The following is a 16403-nucleotide window of genomic DNA, read 5'->3' on the forward strand; positions in this document are numbered from 1 at the left end:
CCCAAACCCCATGAGCTCTCGAAGGTCCCTTGGCCTCCAAGGCTCTAGCCCTCTAAGGGCTCCTGCCTTCCATGAATTTGGGGTGCCCTTCTTGTCCCTGGTAGCCTCTTGTATGAGTTAATTTGATTTTAAAGTACATTATAAAATAGATTCACATACTTAGGAGGAACATAATAACTATTCACTTATGATTAATATGGTGTCACACATACTTAAAATTATCATAACAATACCCACACTTTTAAATTATAACTCGGGTATTATCCCGGGACTACATTTTTTTTTAACCCTTACCTTCTGTCTTGGAATCAATACCATATGTTGGTTCCAAGGCAGAAGAACGGTAAGGACTAGGCAATGGGGGTCAAGTGACTTGCCCAGGATCACATAGTTAGGAAGTGTCTGAGGCCAGATTTGAACCTAGGACCTCCCATCTCTAGGCCCAGCTCTCAAACCACCAAGCCACTCAGCTGCACCCCTCTCCGGAACTACATTCTTTTTTTTTTTTTTTAAGTTTTTTTTTTTTTTAAACCCTTAACTTCTGTGTAGTGGCTCCTTGGTGGAAGAGTGGTAAGGGTGGGCAATGGGGGTCAAGTGACTTGCCCAGGGTCACACAGCTGGGAAGTGGCTGAGGTCGGATTTGAACCTAGGACCTCCCATCTCTAGGCCTGACTCTCAATCCACTGAGCTACCCAGATGCCCCCTGGGACTACATTCTTAATCTGGTTGCATACATAGACCTTTTCCTGGGACCAAATTTTTAATAGAAATCATACTTGTTACATAAATAATACTGATTTTGATTGATTGATTGATTAAGCTACTAATTATTGGTTATTGGTTATAATGATTAATATAACTACATAATTGTTGGTATAATTATATTAACAATATAATTAATTGTTGTTTATAAGCTATTAATTATTGATTTTCTGGTTACAACCTTCAAATGGGTCTCTCTCTGTATCAACTAGTCAATCATCAACTATGAATTAACTACCTGTTATGTGCCAAAAACTTTGTTAGGCTCAGGGATACAAAGACAAAGCCGAAGCAGTCTCTGTCCTCAAGGAGCTTCTTTAGCTGGGGTTCTTTGATCCCAAAATGGTCCGTTGTCTATGAAGGGGAAGGAAATCACGAATTAATTTTCACTAACCTCTCACTCAGGAATATTTAATCATTTCTATTCTGACCACCTTGACAATCTGGTGAAGCCTATGGATGTCTTTTCCAAATAATGCTTTTAAATGTATAAGATAAAATACAAGGAAATCAAATTATATTGGATTGCAATTACTTTTAAAAAATTGTTCATGTCCCTAGGTCAAGAACCCCTGGTTTAACTGAAATTTAGCATTTCCTCCAAAGATGATTAAAAAAAATTATTCTGAGAAGAGATCCTTGGGATTCACTAGACCAGCAAAAGGGTCCATAACACAGATTATAAAGGGAAAACAATAATTATAGGGTGAAAAGAGAATAAGCAGTTATTAAGTAACTATAAATGCCAGGCACTGTGTTAGGAAAGTGCTTTACAAATATTATCTCAATTGATCGTCACAATAATCCTTGAAGTAGATATTATTATTATCATCCCCATTTTACAGTTGAGAAAACTGAGGCAGATGGAGGTTAAATGACTTGCCCAGTGTCACACAGCTGATATTTGTCACATTTGAACTGATTCCAGGCCTAGCTCTCTATCTACAAAACAAATAAAAGGTATTATTTTTAAGAAGAGAGGAGCTAACCCCTGGGTGGAGCAGGAAGGGCTTCAGGTAAGAGATACTGTGACAGCTGAGTTTCCCCAGGAACGTAGGGATCTGAATAATGGGTGTGAATGATATTGCTAACCTCAACTCCTTCATCCTCTATAGATGGTAGTGAGTGCCATTGTAGATACCTTGAAGACAGCGTTTCCTCGCTCTGAACCCCAGAGCCCTACTGAAGAGCTGAGTGAAGCAGAGACAGACGGCAAGCCTCAGACAGAGGGCAAGAAGGCCAATAAGTAAGACATCTCTTGGATCCTTGGGGCTCTGTCATAGGACACTGACCTTGCAATTGGGCTACTCCCTTGATTTTGACTCAAAGAGCATCCCCGATCCTGAAGGTCCGGAAGAAAGAGGCAGTTACACACCAGACTTTGTAAAGTTAATCCCAAAAGTCATAAGTGATACCAGTGGTGCAGCCATTAGGGCTTCAGAGGGTGGTGGGTGAGCAGCACTGCTTCATGCATGCTATTGCCACAGGCAGCATGAAACTCATAGTATTTGGGGATTCTAGAATCAGGAGTTTTCCCTTGTTCCATTTTCCTAGGAAAGTAAGATCATTTCCTTGCTCCCAAATATAAAGCACTGGCTAAAAAATCTAACTTTGTTTGCTATCATTTCTGTAAATCTTAAGGGGACCATTTATTAGTAATTAAGACATCACTAAAAGACCAAAATTAAAGTCTGCAGAGCCTAATTTAATCCTCGGGTTTTACACTAAGGGCAGTTCATCTTGCCAGCTCTAAGGTCATCAGCCATTTCCCTAAAAGTACTTGAATTCCGCATTAGCAGAAACATAGGTATTTCCCCTTCCCAGGACTCCTGCTTGCTGTAGGAACCATGCAATGGCACTTTCTCTATAAGCATGATCCCTTTAATAACCTTAATGTAGTCAGTCATTCATTCATCAGACACCTTTGTTAGCTAAAGGGGTCAATGTCCTTACTTGTCATTCCCCACACCTGTGTTTTATGGGTCCCTAATGACACCTGGACCAATGAGTCCTCCATGGTGCACACTGTCAGGACACCAGCTATTTCTCTGGTGACTTGGGGCAGCACCTCTGAACCCAGGAGGATAACATGTCTGCGAAATGTACCAGCAGATAAGCGCTATTGTTTTCATACTTTTACCCTGCGTCACAGTCCAATGTCAAACTCAAAGGCATGGGCAAAATGACAGCTAATGTCAAATGCCAAATTTAGCTGCCAGAATATAGAATCTTACCAGAGTCTTGGTACCTAGTACCTGGAGCCAATAGAAAAATGCTGAAGTTTTGCTGTGTTGAAATCTTTCAACGAATCATATGATTGTCAGGGACCAAGATCCAAATCATGCCCTGTTCTGTGGTCCTTCTTCTTACAGATCTAGGCTAAGGTTTCCATCTAGCAAAATTGCTCCTGTATTGAATGTGGCTGAATCACACGAGAAAGTCCTTTATTGTCTTCGGGAAAGTAATGTGGTAAGAACAGAATTCCTAAAGAACTTCAAGAATCAAGTGTTTGTTTGTTTGTTTTTAAAACCCTTACCTTTCATCTTAGAATCCATGCTATGTATTGGTTCCAAGTAAGGGCTGGGCAATGGACTTTTAACATATAACATTTAACAGTGGGTTAAATGACTTGCCCAGGGTCACACAGCAGAAAATATCTGAGGCCAAATTTGAACCAAGAGCCTGGCTCATCTCTAGGTCTGGTTCTCAATCCACTGAGCCACTTAGTTGCACCCAGCTACTATGTTTGATCATAGTATTATGAGTGATTAGGAAATTCTTACAGGCCAAGTTGGGGCTGTGTCTCTGAAGCTGAGCATATCTAACATCAGAATTTATTGTAGTGATTAAAGTTGTGGCTCAGAATATTTAGGGTATTTCTTTTTGGTTGGTTGGCTTTTATAAGGGATATAGGCTTATGGTAGAAAGAAAGACATAAATAAAGCAAAATGAATCCTAGGAAGGAACCAATTACCGTAAGATAAAATACCTATAGCCCAAACGTATAGTGAGTATTAATTAAATTGAGATGTCACTTCAGTTGCAACTTAACTGGTGAAGAGAAGCTTTCCTCTCCAGGATGAAGTTGGATGAAAGTTACTGTGATACACTATGGCTTCTAGTATAAGCAGACACCAAGGGAGGATTGATTCAACTGCATTTGCTCTCTGGCCCTTCTCTCATTGCTATGAATCTCCTTACTAACCACCCATGCCAATTGATTTCTCCAGGAGTCAGACATCCTATCCATCTCTGGGATGGAGTCATTCATTGAAAAGCAGAGCAGGTTCCTGGAAATACAGGCAGAAGACACCTTGGAAAAGGATTCTGAGCAGAATCCCAAACAATGTACAGATGGTTGCAGTGGGAAGCCCTCAGATAATGTTCCTTCACTTCCTGATGAAAGCAACAGTGACCAAGGTAAGTGATCACACCCCCGCTTCAGAGAGAAGCCAAAATCCATTCTCATCTTTGGGTCACAAAGAGTTGGACTTTGTGGTCTCAAGGCTTCTCTAGAGTGTCTGAAGCTCAGAGGGGACGAAGTTCATCTGCCTAGCATCACAGGCTTAGAAGCCAAAGGAATCTTAGAGGTTTTCTATGCCACTCTCCTCCCTTTAGTTTTTAATGAGATTACCAACAAGGTGCTTACTTTTGGACCCTTTGAATGCTTGCAAAATTCCTCAAGCTTCTGAAGCTTAGAATGGGTTCATTAGAATCCAGTTTCCCTTTTACAAGATTATCCAGGCTTATGTATGCTAGTTTCTAGAGAGTAAGGCTGAAAACTTTGTATTACTGTCTCACTTAAATCCAGTTCATGTGCAAGTCAAGACATCATCCTGTGTCCAATGGGTCCCCTTCAGAAACAAAGGACGAGCAACAATGTGTGGCCATAGACAGGGCAATTAACTTCTCAGTCCCCCTACTCCCACCCCATCAATCCTACAACTATCTACTATTTTTTTCTTAGATGAAATCGTAAGGCCAGACTTAAACAAAAATTTAAAAATTCCAATTTTATTGGACATTCACTAGAGATCCCTAATCCTTCTAATCCTATAGCTCCTTTGAGGATAGTTGTCTTTTCTGTATTTATTTAAGATAGATAGATAGGTAAAGATTTCTTTTGTATACATCTATATTTTTATATATGTAGTCTATATTTCTTTACAACTATATAGGGATGGATAGATATACATATATTTATTTACACACACACATGTGCTCTTATAGTGTATGCATATCATCAGGAGAGCTGAATATGTGTACCACTGTGAAAGGAAAAAAAAGAAAAGAATCTTGAGTCCTGAGATCCTCTGAGAAAGGGCATTTCTGAACTCATCACTGTTCTCTTTCTGGTCAAAGAGGGTAGAATCTCAATTGGAAACAACAACAGTATAATCTAGCCCCTCCTAATTCAAAAAAGGAAGGAGAGAGACCTGGGGCCTGGTAGCATTTCTCCGCTTGACCCATCGGGACACTAAGTTTTGAGACTTCAGTTTTCCCATCTGGAAAATGGTTTTGCAGGTTCTGCATCTTCCTACCTCAGTGGGTAATAGTGAAAGGAAGTAGATGAAATATTCTTGTAATGAAATGTCGAGGAAAGTGAAGAGACTCTCAACCTGATATGGAATAGAGTAACAAATTTTTCCCACAAAAACTAGCATGTCAGTGAGGGCCGTTATTGCCTTACCTTAGTATTTTGTGTGTCAGCCTGTCTGCAGGTTCATCAAATGAAATATTTGTAAAGCATTTAACACAATGCCTGGCAAATAGTAGGTGCTATATAAATTCTTATTTCCTGACACCCCATCTGTGCCTTGATAGCGCCAAAAGTCTAGGTGAGAGGGAAGTGAGATTCCCATTTTTCTTTACAAAGTACCAACTCCCCCTCCTTTAGGAACCACTAAGCAGTAAGCAGTTTAGACCACAAGGTGGCAGCTCCAGACATCAGCTTTAAAAGTCTGGCTAGATTGAATTATGCTATAAAAGTATGAATGGGCTCAGAAAATCACTGCCTATTTTGGAACTCTAGTGTCCTATCTTAATTAGTATCTGATTAAACCCCACCCTTCTTTAGAATCTAACCCAGAATAAAAAGTTTAGACCTGGGTAGTTCTAAATTGCTACATAACAGTAGAAATGCTAGATGGGAATGGTACAGGAAAATCCTAATCCCAGCTCTGCTGCTGCTCACCTTTGTGACCTGAGAATCATTGTGCCCATCTGGGCTCCAATTTCCTCTTTTGTAAAATGAGGATATTGACCTGCATCAGAGCTATCAAATACATAACCCATCTGCAATACTCCTGAGTGCCCGAACACACCAGATTAAAGTTTAATTGAGAACTATATAACAAAATAAATAAAAATACAATAAAAATAGATAATGTATTTTTAAATTTGAGTCAAGCTATGCAGCCCACAGATATCTTTATGTATTGAGTACTGTCTCCCATTTCTGTTTTGAGGTTGATACCTGTGACCTAGATGACTTCTGAAGTCCCTTCAACTATAGATCCAAGATCCTGAAATCCTTTTCAGATATACAATTTTTTGGTTCTAGGTCTAGTATGTCTGATCAGTTGTGGAATCATCTCATCTATAGCCCAGGGATTCTAGGTAAATCAGGCCATTCTGGGACCAACCAACAGGAGCAAGACTTTACTGAGACATGCCCAAGGAAGTCTGGACCAAAGGGTATACTATATATTCCTTTTAGAGTATATTTCAGGTCCTAGGTACTCCAAAGGTTCTTGCTAGGCTAATTGGAGATGATTTGGGGCCATTCTGAATAGCTCAGGAGAATAGTCATCTTCCTAGAACTTTTGTTCAAGGAGCAGGATTACTTATGACTATTCAAAATTGTTCTTGTCAACTAATCAATATATGATACTGGGAGAGATCAGGAATTCTCTTTTCTTTCTTTCTTTTTAAACCCTTACCTTTTGTCTTAGAATCAATAATGTGTATTGGTTCCAAGGCAGAAGAGTGTTAAGGGCTAGGCAATGGGGATTTAAATGACTTGTTCAGAGTTACACAACTAGAAAATGTCTGAGGCCAAATTTGAACCCAGTCCTTCTGTCTCTAGCCCTGTCTCTCAACCTACTGAGCCACTTAGGTGCTCTATTTTCTGTGTTACTGGAAGAGAGAGAAAAGATATCAGAATGAACTAACTGTGTCTTTCCAATATAGATGATTTCTTGAAATCCTGAATTCCAAGCCTGTGGGTTTGTGAACTGGGGGTTCTCCTACTATTGTATTATGATCCTGTGCAAGTGGCTTAAACTCCCAGTTTCATTTCCTTCTATAAAATGAGGGGATTGAATATAGATGTCCTCTGAGGGCCCTTTTAGCTTTAGAGCCATGATCCTATGACATTCCATGTGACTGGGTTGTGGTGAATAGAAAAGTAGACAAAGGATTTCACCAGCCCAATTCAAGTTGTGACCATTCTCTATCAATGAAATAAAACTTTTTTTTTTAATTAAACCCTTACCTTCCCCCTTAGAATCAATACTGTGTATTGGTTCCAAAGCAGAAGAGTGGTAAGGGTAGGCAATGGGGGTCAAGTGACTTGCCCAGGGTCACACTGCTGGTAAGTGTCTGAGGACAGATTTGAACCTAGGACCTCCCATCTCTAGTCCTGGTTCTCACTCCACTGAGCTACCCAGCTGCCCCCTGAAATAATACTCTTAATAGAATCCAAAAGTAAATGATGAGCTTCCCGTCACTGGTATTCTTCAAGTAGAGGTAAGATGACCTCTTAGGAATATTACAACAGGGAATTCATGCTTTCTAACTCATCTTTCTCATTAAAATCTGAGGTTCTTTGATCTTGGGAAACTTGATTCCTTTCCCCACAGACATCTGATGGCATATAGAACCTTAAACACACATCATCATCATCATAATAGCTAGTGTGAGTGTGTGTAATATATAGGTAGACAGATAAAATACACACATATACGTAAGTGTATATATGCAAACGTGTGTATGTGGGGAGAGAGAGAGTATTTTAAAGATTGCAAAGTACTATACCAACAATACCTCATTTTATCCTTAAAGAAAGTAGGTGTTATTATTGTCTCTGTTTTGATAAAGGAGGAAACTGAGGCAGTCAAAAGTTAAGTGACTTATCTTGGATCACATAGCTAGTAAAGTATCTGAAGTCAAATCTGAGCTCTGATCTTCCTGACTCCTGTCCAGTGCTCTCTCCATTGCCCCACCTCTATTTACTAAGTGGCACAGAATATATAAAGCCTTTGTTTACACATCTTACACACACTAGACACTAAGTATTTGCCAGCTTATTTAAAATTAAAGGAATTCTATAAATATTGAGGGGTTGATTTGAAGGTGGAAAAGATTTCATAGTTCTGCTTTCCTTAGGGAACTCCCTAAGTCCAGGGCCCTTTCTCTAAGCTACTCCTGGTCCTTTCTGATCTCCAGAGGCAGAGACAGGATTAGCTGACACAGCCCTGGACCTCCTTCTCTTGCTGATGATGGAACAGTGGAGATGGCTATGTACTGAGAACATGCAGAAAGCCCTTCGTCTTCTCTTCGGAACCCTGATACAGAGGTAAGACCATTGACTTCTTCCTGACTTTTGGAGGCCCCATTGGGACCTCTAGAAGATCCTACTCACCCCAGTTAGCCTGTTAGAGATAGCAGCTAGCTATATTCTGGAGACCCTTAACTGAATGCTGGACTGTAGAAGGATAAGTATAGTCTAGAATCCATCAGGGTCAGGACATCATGGCATAGCCCTACCTAAGGATCATCATTGTCATGAAAAAATTCATAATGTCATGGAAACATGACTGGATTTGATGTCAGAATGCTGGGGTTCCATTCCTGGCTAAGGTACTTATTAGCTGGGTAATCTTAGGCAAGTTGCTTAACCTCTCCAAGTCAGTTTCCTCCTAAAAAATGGGAATAATAGTCCAGGCTCTAAAGTCCAAGGTTTTTATGAGGCTCAAATAAAAGGCTGTATATAAAATGATATATCAATAAGAATATTTACCAACTTTATCATAATCATTAGTATAAATAATAGTAATGAAAATAATTATAATAAGAGGTTGACCACCCAATTTTCTAAATAAATGTTTTGGATGCTAAACAAAAAGGAAGGAAGACAAAGTTCCTCTCTTAAAGGCTTATAATCTGAAATAAACCTAATGAATTAAACATATACAAATATAGCATATAGATAATAGAATAAATATATTGGACTGATTTCTAAGTACTGCACTAATGACTCACTTTCAGAAAGTTGTCCTCCAGGAAAATTGTAATTTTTTTCCATAGAAATTTTTTTTTGTTAATTTCCCCTGTGAAAAAAGGAAGCATGTTTCCACTAGGGGAGATAAATTTCCCAATGGCTTAAAGGAAAAACTTTTGATGTGGAATTTTCGTCAGCTCTTTGGCACTTTGAGAATCACAAATAATTGCCAGTGTCTTGTACCTTGTAGCCTTTTGGAGGCCTATTTGACTCTGCTGAGATATGCTTATCACCAGCCCTCCTTGGTTATTTCTCCTACTGAATCATAGGCATTTCTCCTCTATGGCAATATATCATTCTTCCCACCCTATAGTCGTACCCTGTACCCACTTATTGCCTGTATCACTAGAAAACTTTTCACTCAGCAAAAGTTTTCACCAAGATAAAGTCTCAGGTTTGTGAATTTCAAAGAACTCTGGGTGTGTGTGCATACTTAGCAATGGGGAAGGACTTGCTGAGACTGGTAATGAATGAAAGGGCACTTGTGTTTGCAACTTGGGACTTTGTGACCACAGCTTCCTGTGCCCAGCATTCCTCCAGCCTCCTAGAACTGTGCCAAGAACTACTAATAAAATTAGGAAAAGATTATATAGAATAAGAATGTTTCTAGCAAGCTGTCTTTTGAAGAACTGGTGAATTGACCCGTGGTGCCATGCTGAACTAAAGGAGGTTGAGGAGCATAGTCTGGGAAAAGTCATTCACTCAACCTGAGACACACATGTGATTTCTCATTCTGGGATTCTGTGGTTTGGCCTCATCTTCTCTTGTTCTGATCTCTGTCTTCTTAAGAGATGATTTGGCATAGGCTGAGCAGAAGCAACAATGTGTTCTGATCCCAGAATAAGGAGGGGCCAAAATCCTGACTTCTTTTAAGAACATGTGTTTAACATTGAAGTCAGATGGTGTCAGGTGGTTGGTGAAAAGCTCTGGTTTAGCCGTCAGAAGACTCCTGTTCCCAGTTTTGCTCATGATAAAATTTTCTGCATATATGTTATTTGATCCTCTTACCTTCAGGAGTTGACATTATTATCTTCTTTAGATAAAGAAACTGAGGCAGACATAGATTTAGGTGACTGGTTCAAGGCTACACTGCTGAGTGTCTGAGGAGTAAGTGTCTGAGGAAGGATAGGAAATCAGGTTTATCTTGACTCATCCACCATCCACTATGCCATATCACTAGTCATCTCTATGGCTTCAGTTCATAGTTCTTCTCTTCAGGACCAAGAAAAATAAATGCAATCTCTCTTCTACATGCCAGCTCTTCAAATCTTTAAAAACAATTATTCTGTTCCCTCTATATTTTCTCTTCTTTGCATGCTAAACATCCTCATTTTTATCAGCTAATTTTAATATGGTGTCATCTTAAGCAAATCCATCTATATTATTAACCAGATACTTGGTATAAATGTTAAAAAAATGGAATCAAGAACAAATCCCTAGAGCCCTCTATAAGAAACCTCCCCTCCCAGTTGACATTGAGCAATTAATGGTTACTCTTTATTCCCAGTCATTCAATTCAATCCAGTCTTAGACCATCAAATTATTGTACCATTGCTTTGTTCACATCTCTCATCCAAGAGATAAAAGACTGTCGATTGCTTTGCTAAAATCTAAATGTTTATATAGCATATAACTATACATATTTATAGCTTCTCCCTCATCTATCAATCCAGAAGCCCCAACAACAAAAATAAACCAATGAGATCAGTCTAACATGACCTATTCATAATGAAATCATACTAGACTTGTGTGATTATTGCTTCCTTTTCAACACGCTTACTAACCATTCCTTTGGTAATACATTCTAAAATTTTCCAGGAATCAAAGCCCAGCTCACCAGAGTATAGTTTGCAGACTCTGTGCTCTTCCTCTCTTTGAAAACTGGGACATTTGCCCTTCCGTGGTGCTTTGATGCTTCTTTTTATTTTCCATGTTCTTTTAGAGATTGTTGATATTGACTCAGCAATCACATCTGCCAGTCCTTTCTATTCCCTGGGTCAAATGTTAGCCACATGCCTCTTTATACTTTTTAGGACTTCAAAAAAATGATAATTTCATCAGTGTGAGTATTCCCACAACTGATATAATTTGCAACCTCCCCCATGTCTTGGTAGACAGTCCTGACCAAAAATAGTGGCCAACGCAATGGCCGGCCTCTTGAGCAGAATCCTATCTAAGCTGCCTATCTTTTAATAGACTCATATTCCATTCATTCAGGGCCTTTCCAACTTGGCGAGACTGGAGATGCTATACTCTTAAGATACATAGCCTTTAGAATTCTAGGATTACGTCCTCTGCATGATAAGATACCAGGTTAGGACCCATTAGTATGTATCTATGCATTAGCCAGCAACAGACAATGAGAAAATGTCTCTGTTGTGTCATTTTTATCTTCTCCAGTACCTTAAGTTACATGGAAAGCAGAAAGAACAAATGACAAAGTCTTTGCGGAATGACTACTGAATGAGATATGAATTTAAAGCACATGCTGGATAATTCTCCCTTCTCTAAAATATTACTGTGCTACACTTGTGTTCTCTGTTCAAGAGTAGAGATATGATATACTCTATCCATTCACTTGGGAGTTCCGCCAAACCTTTGACTTCTTTTTCTGCACCTTTTCCCTCTTCTGAATTTTTATCTGCCAGTTCTTCTAAAGTGTTAGGAACAGGTGGAAGATGCAAAAGCTTGAAAGGGGCATTTTAAGTAGTCAGTGATAACTGATTGGGAAGCAGTTTCTCCCACTGCTTTCTGGGCCATAATAGGGAAAGCACATTTCAAAACACAGCAGGAGGAAGAAGAGGGGTGGTACAGTGGAAAGAACATTGGATTTAGAATCAGAGGATGTTGGTTCAAGTCCCAGGCTTCTTGGTGTAGCTGACTGTGGGCAATTCACGTGACCTCTGTTGATCTCGTTTCCACATTGGAAAAATAAAGAGGTTGGCTTAGATGACCTCTGCAATTCCTTTCACCTTTGAATCTATCATCCTTAGAAACATGTAGAAGAATGAGTTGGGGGGAGGATTCAGTGGACCCATATGAAAAGTATGGAAAAGATAATTTCCATTATTTACCTGAAACTCCATTCACCCCATCATTGTAAAAAGGGCCAAGATCTTGGGGTACATTGAAAGTTTATATTCTCTCTGAATCATTGGATTCCATTTGTATTCAATTCTGTTTACTATATTTTTGGAAAGATATTGATAAGTTAGAGCTAAGCAGCCAGAGGAAGGAATCCAGGATGGTAAAGGGATTCAAGGTCACGCCATATGCAATAATAACTAACATGTATTAGCACTTTAGAATGATTTACCAACATTATCTCATTTGAACCTCATACCTCATCCTGTAAGTAACAGTTTACTGAGGGAAAAACTGAGGCTGGTCACGCTGTTAGTCAGCGTTAGAGCTTAGATCTGGCTACAGGCATTCCTTAAGTCCAGCATTCTCTTCTCAATTCCACACTGCTTCTCATATGAGAACTATCCAAAAGAAATAGGGATGTTTATCCTGGGGAAGTGAAAACTAGGGGAGAGGTGTGGATCATGATAGCTGTCTTCATGTATTTTAAGGGTTGTCACATGGAAGAGGGATAAGACTGAATATGTAGAAGTTTCAGAGAGACCAATTTAGGTTTGATGAAAGGAAAAACCTCCTACCAATTAGAGCTATCCAAAAATGGAATAGGTTGCCTCAAGAGGTAGTGAAATTCCCCCGCCTCCTCATCTCTCCCCACCCTCACACCCCCCAACTTGAAGCCTTCAAATTGGCTCCCTTAGTCAGAGGTGCTATGGAGATTCTCAATCAAGTTAAGAATTGGACCGGGCAACCTAAGATTCCTTGCAAATGTGTAACTGAGGTTTCTTCTGGGGTCTCAGTAAGCCATAAACTCTGAAGGGTTTGAGCCAATTCCAGATAAAGAGTAGAGCACTTTGAGTGGGGAATTAGAAGAAAAACAGTCTAGGTCTGGGTAATGTTTCAGATGGATCTTGGAGATGAGAGACCTGGCACAGAGATGGAGATGAAGACAAGAGAGCCACAGTCTGTGAAGCTTCCAAGTAGGGCTGCATCATCTTAGAAGGGCAAGATTTGTTGGAAGGGAGCAGAAGAAAGGAACTAGTTAGTGACTTGAAAGCATCAGATTTTGTTGGATTTTTAGAGCTCTCCCATCCTCCTCTTATGACATACTTGTCTATTCAAACTTGGACCTTCCTTCATCCCATATTCCAATGCTTAGGGCACTTCTCATCTAGATGGTGTAGATTGGGGAGTATATCCAGGGATGTGCACACACACACACACACACACACACACACACACACACACACCCCTCATTTCCCCTCCCATCTTTCTCTGCAAAGTCAGCCCATATTATAAATTCCTAAAAGGTTTGTCCCTTTCATACTTAAAAAAAATTAATGCAACATAGCTGACTTTCTTCTAACTAAACTTTAAGAGATAAGAGAACATGCTAGAAATCTGAACTCTCTCTGAAGCCTTAGATACCACTACAACCCCGTTACCCCACCCCTGCTCTCCCGGGCCCCCAGCTCCTCCCAAAAGCTGTCGTATCAGGTCCTCCCAGATCTGTTCAATGTTGAACTCACTGAGACTCTATGTTCCCTAAGACAGCTGCATAGCACACCAGAGACAGTATGGTCCTCTCCACCCTGGGACAGTGGGGTTGGGGGGAGGTCTTTCCTGTTTTCTTTTGCAGGGTAATCAAATACACAAGAGTGTCTTTTGGGTTCTAAATTTTAAGGATCTGGGTCAGCTGGTGTTACATAGAATTAGGCAGCCCTAAATCAGGCTGTCACCACACCCTCCTCTCTCTCTGGACCTTTATAATTTGGGTCTCTGGGGGGACACGGGCCTGTGGACTCTGATGCCCATTTCCCTTCTTTAGGATGAAGCCCTCCCTGGAGCTTCACTGCTTTTCAAACCTCAAGCCTTATTAACCCCCTTCCCTCTTCAAAAAAAAATGTATTTCCACTGTGCCCAGCTCCTTTCGCTTTCTCTGACCAGTTCTACTTGAAAGACCCGTACACACAGCTAGCTGCCCTGGGCACCAGTCTGCTGCCAGATAGTAACTTCTTTCCCTGTTCTACAAGGGGAAAAATAAAAGGCAGAGTAAACTCAACCCCGTGACCCCTCCTTCCAGACTGAGGTTGGAATGGCTCTGGGCTGAGCCAAGCTCTATAAATCTCCCTCGATTGTTGATGGTGTGGAGGGAGCGGGGGCTGGAGCTGAAGAAGGAAAGCTCGATGCCCGAAAAAGGTATTGTTAAGTAAAAGGCGGCTTTGCACACGTGCGCGCATGACCTCCTATGTCAGCTTCTGTGCTGGGAACATCCAATTATGTAACAAGCAGCATTCCTTCCTTGGAGCCAGAGGAGAGGGGAATGAAAGGAGAGAAGGGGCGGCACATCTAAGCCAGGGAGTTAGGCCAGTTTGGGCAGACTTTATTGGTGTCTGAGAACAGACTGGGCCAAAGTTGTTAAGAAAATCTCCTCCATCCCGCCCTGAAACAAAACCCAACTTGGGGGCCTGGACAAGATGCTCAGCGGCAGGATAGGTGTGTGGGTTGGGGGAGAAGAGAAAACTTTGGTTTTGTTTTATTTTTGATTGCGGCTCTTTGTTGGTAGTATAAGGGTATGGTCAGGAAGCAGAAAGCCAGTGGGAGACTATTATGGGTCCTGATGTAGAGAATGAAGGAATGAGAAGTAGTTGGACTGAATCCTCTTGTAGACTTCCAGGGCTACGCAATGATACAAATATGGGCCAGACCAAGAGAATACATGTGAGTCGTGTCTCTTGGCTCTGCCCTCCCCATGGCCCCAAGGGTGGCATCGGTCCCTGTGTCAAAAGGGCAGCGGACACATTCCACAAGTCTGCATCAGGGTTTCTTAGAAAAAGGGAGTGGGGAGGGGGGTTGGGAGAGGAGACGATAGAAGGAAGGCGGCTCTGGGGTTTATGGACAGAAGGGGGTTAGTAAAAGAAAAACAAGGACATGCCCAGGAAGACAGCAGATAGGGAAGAATGAGGTAGGCTTAGAGGAGCCAGCTAGACCTCAAAGCCAGGAGAAGGGGATTAAATAGCAAGCCCAGGGGCTTAAACCAGACCAGAGAGGTCTCGGAATAGTCTTCCTAGAAATGACCTCTCCCTCTGAGCCATCTCCCGTGAAATCTGGGGAGGAGGTATGGGGTGAGAGGGAAGGAGAGGAGGTTGGGATAGATGGACAAACAGTCTGAGGTGAGTGGGCAACATTCTGTTTCTCTCATCCTTGAAAACAGTTCTTGCATACATTATAACAGAGATTCTTAACCTGGGTTCAGGGATTCATGGATAGAGTTCAGGGGGATCTATGAACTTGGATAAGAAAAAAAAATTACATCTTTACTTCCACCAGTCTCCAAATGAAAGCATTTTCTTCTATTATGAATAAATGAATGTTGACAACAAACGTTCTGAGAACTGGTCTATAGGTTTCACCAGGCTGCCCAAGGAGACCATGAAACAAAAAAAGTTAAGAACTCCTGACCAATAGTGATGATGCTTTTTCTACTGTTTTCTTCACCCTTTCTAGAATCATAGGTGGCCCTGGAGGTAGCTCCATTCACATTGTTCCTTTTGTAATGATTTGTAACAGGGATAGAGGGTGAAAGGGCTAGATGGTCAAGCAAAACCCTTTCTCTGGCTTTGATTCTGCCCAAGGACATCACAGGCTACCCAGGAGTGCAGACTGCATGAGACATGGTACAGATCATAACTTCAGAGCCACCAGGAAGCGGCGAGGTGATACAGGAGCAGAAAGAGTTGAGTTCAAATCCTACCTCAGACACTAACTGTGTGACCCTGGGCAAATCACTTCACCTCTTTTTGCCTCAGTTTCCTCAACTATAAAGTGGGGATTATATAATAGCACCTATCTCCCAGAATTGTTGTAAGGATTAAATGAGATAATATTTATAAAGCACTTAACACAGTGCCTTATCATATATAACTGTATATTCCTTTCTTTTCCTTTCCTTTCCTATATGTCATTAGCATGTGTCATTTATACTGGCCTTCCCTGAATTTCCCAATCTCCCTCTTTCTACTTGAGACTCCTTCTGTTTCCTATCTCCCTCACTGTCAGCCGACAACTCAGTCTTATCCTCTTACACAGACCCACCAAATTTCCTCTGAAAAAGTCTAAGGATTCTCAGGATCATCATCTTCTTCTTCTTCCTTCTTCCTTCTTCCTCCTCCTCCTCCTCCTCCTTCTCTTCTTCTTCTTCTTCTTCTTCTTCTTCTTCTTCTTCTTCTTCTTCTTCTTCTTCTTCTTCTTCTTCTTCTTCTTCTTCTTCTTCTTC

General features: G+C 40.8%; 1 protein-coding gene across 3 annotated transcripts in view; it reads left to right on the plus strand.

Annotated features, from left to right (window-relative positions):
• SNX19 (sorting nexin 19) overlaps positions 1 to 16403 on the plus strand; it is a 100568-nt gene that overhangs the window by 13246 nt on the left and 70919 nt on the right. For all 3 annotated transcript variants that reach the window (XM_044666159.1, XM_044666158.1, XM_044666160.1), the window contains 4 exons: positions 1878 to 2008; positions 3135 to 3231; positions 3993 to 4182; positions 8212 to 8341. In XM_044666159.1, coding sequence (XP_044522094.1) covers positions 1878 to 2008; positions 3135 to 3231; positions 3993 to 4182; positions 8212 to 8341 — 548 coding nt within the window. The remainder of the gene's footprint in view (positions 1 to 1877; positions 2009 to 3134; positions 3232 to 3992; positions 4183 to 8211; positions 8342 to 16403) is intronic.

This window comes from Gracilinanus agilis, chromosome 3, assembly GCF_016433145.1.
Source record: "Gracilinanus agilis isolate LMUSP501 chromosome 3, AgileGrace, whole genome shotgun sequence".
NCBI classification, from domain to species: Eukaryota; Metazoa; Chordata; class Mammalia; order Didelphimorphia; family Didelphidae; genus Gracilinanus; species Gracilinanus agilis.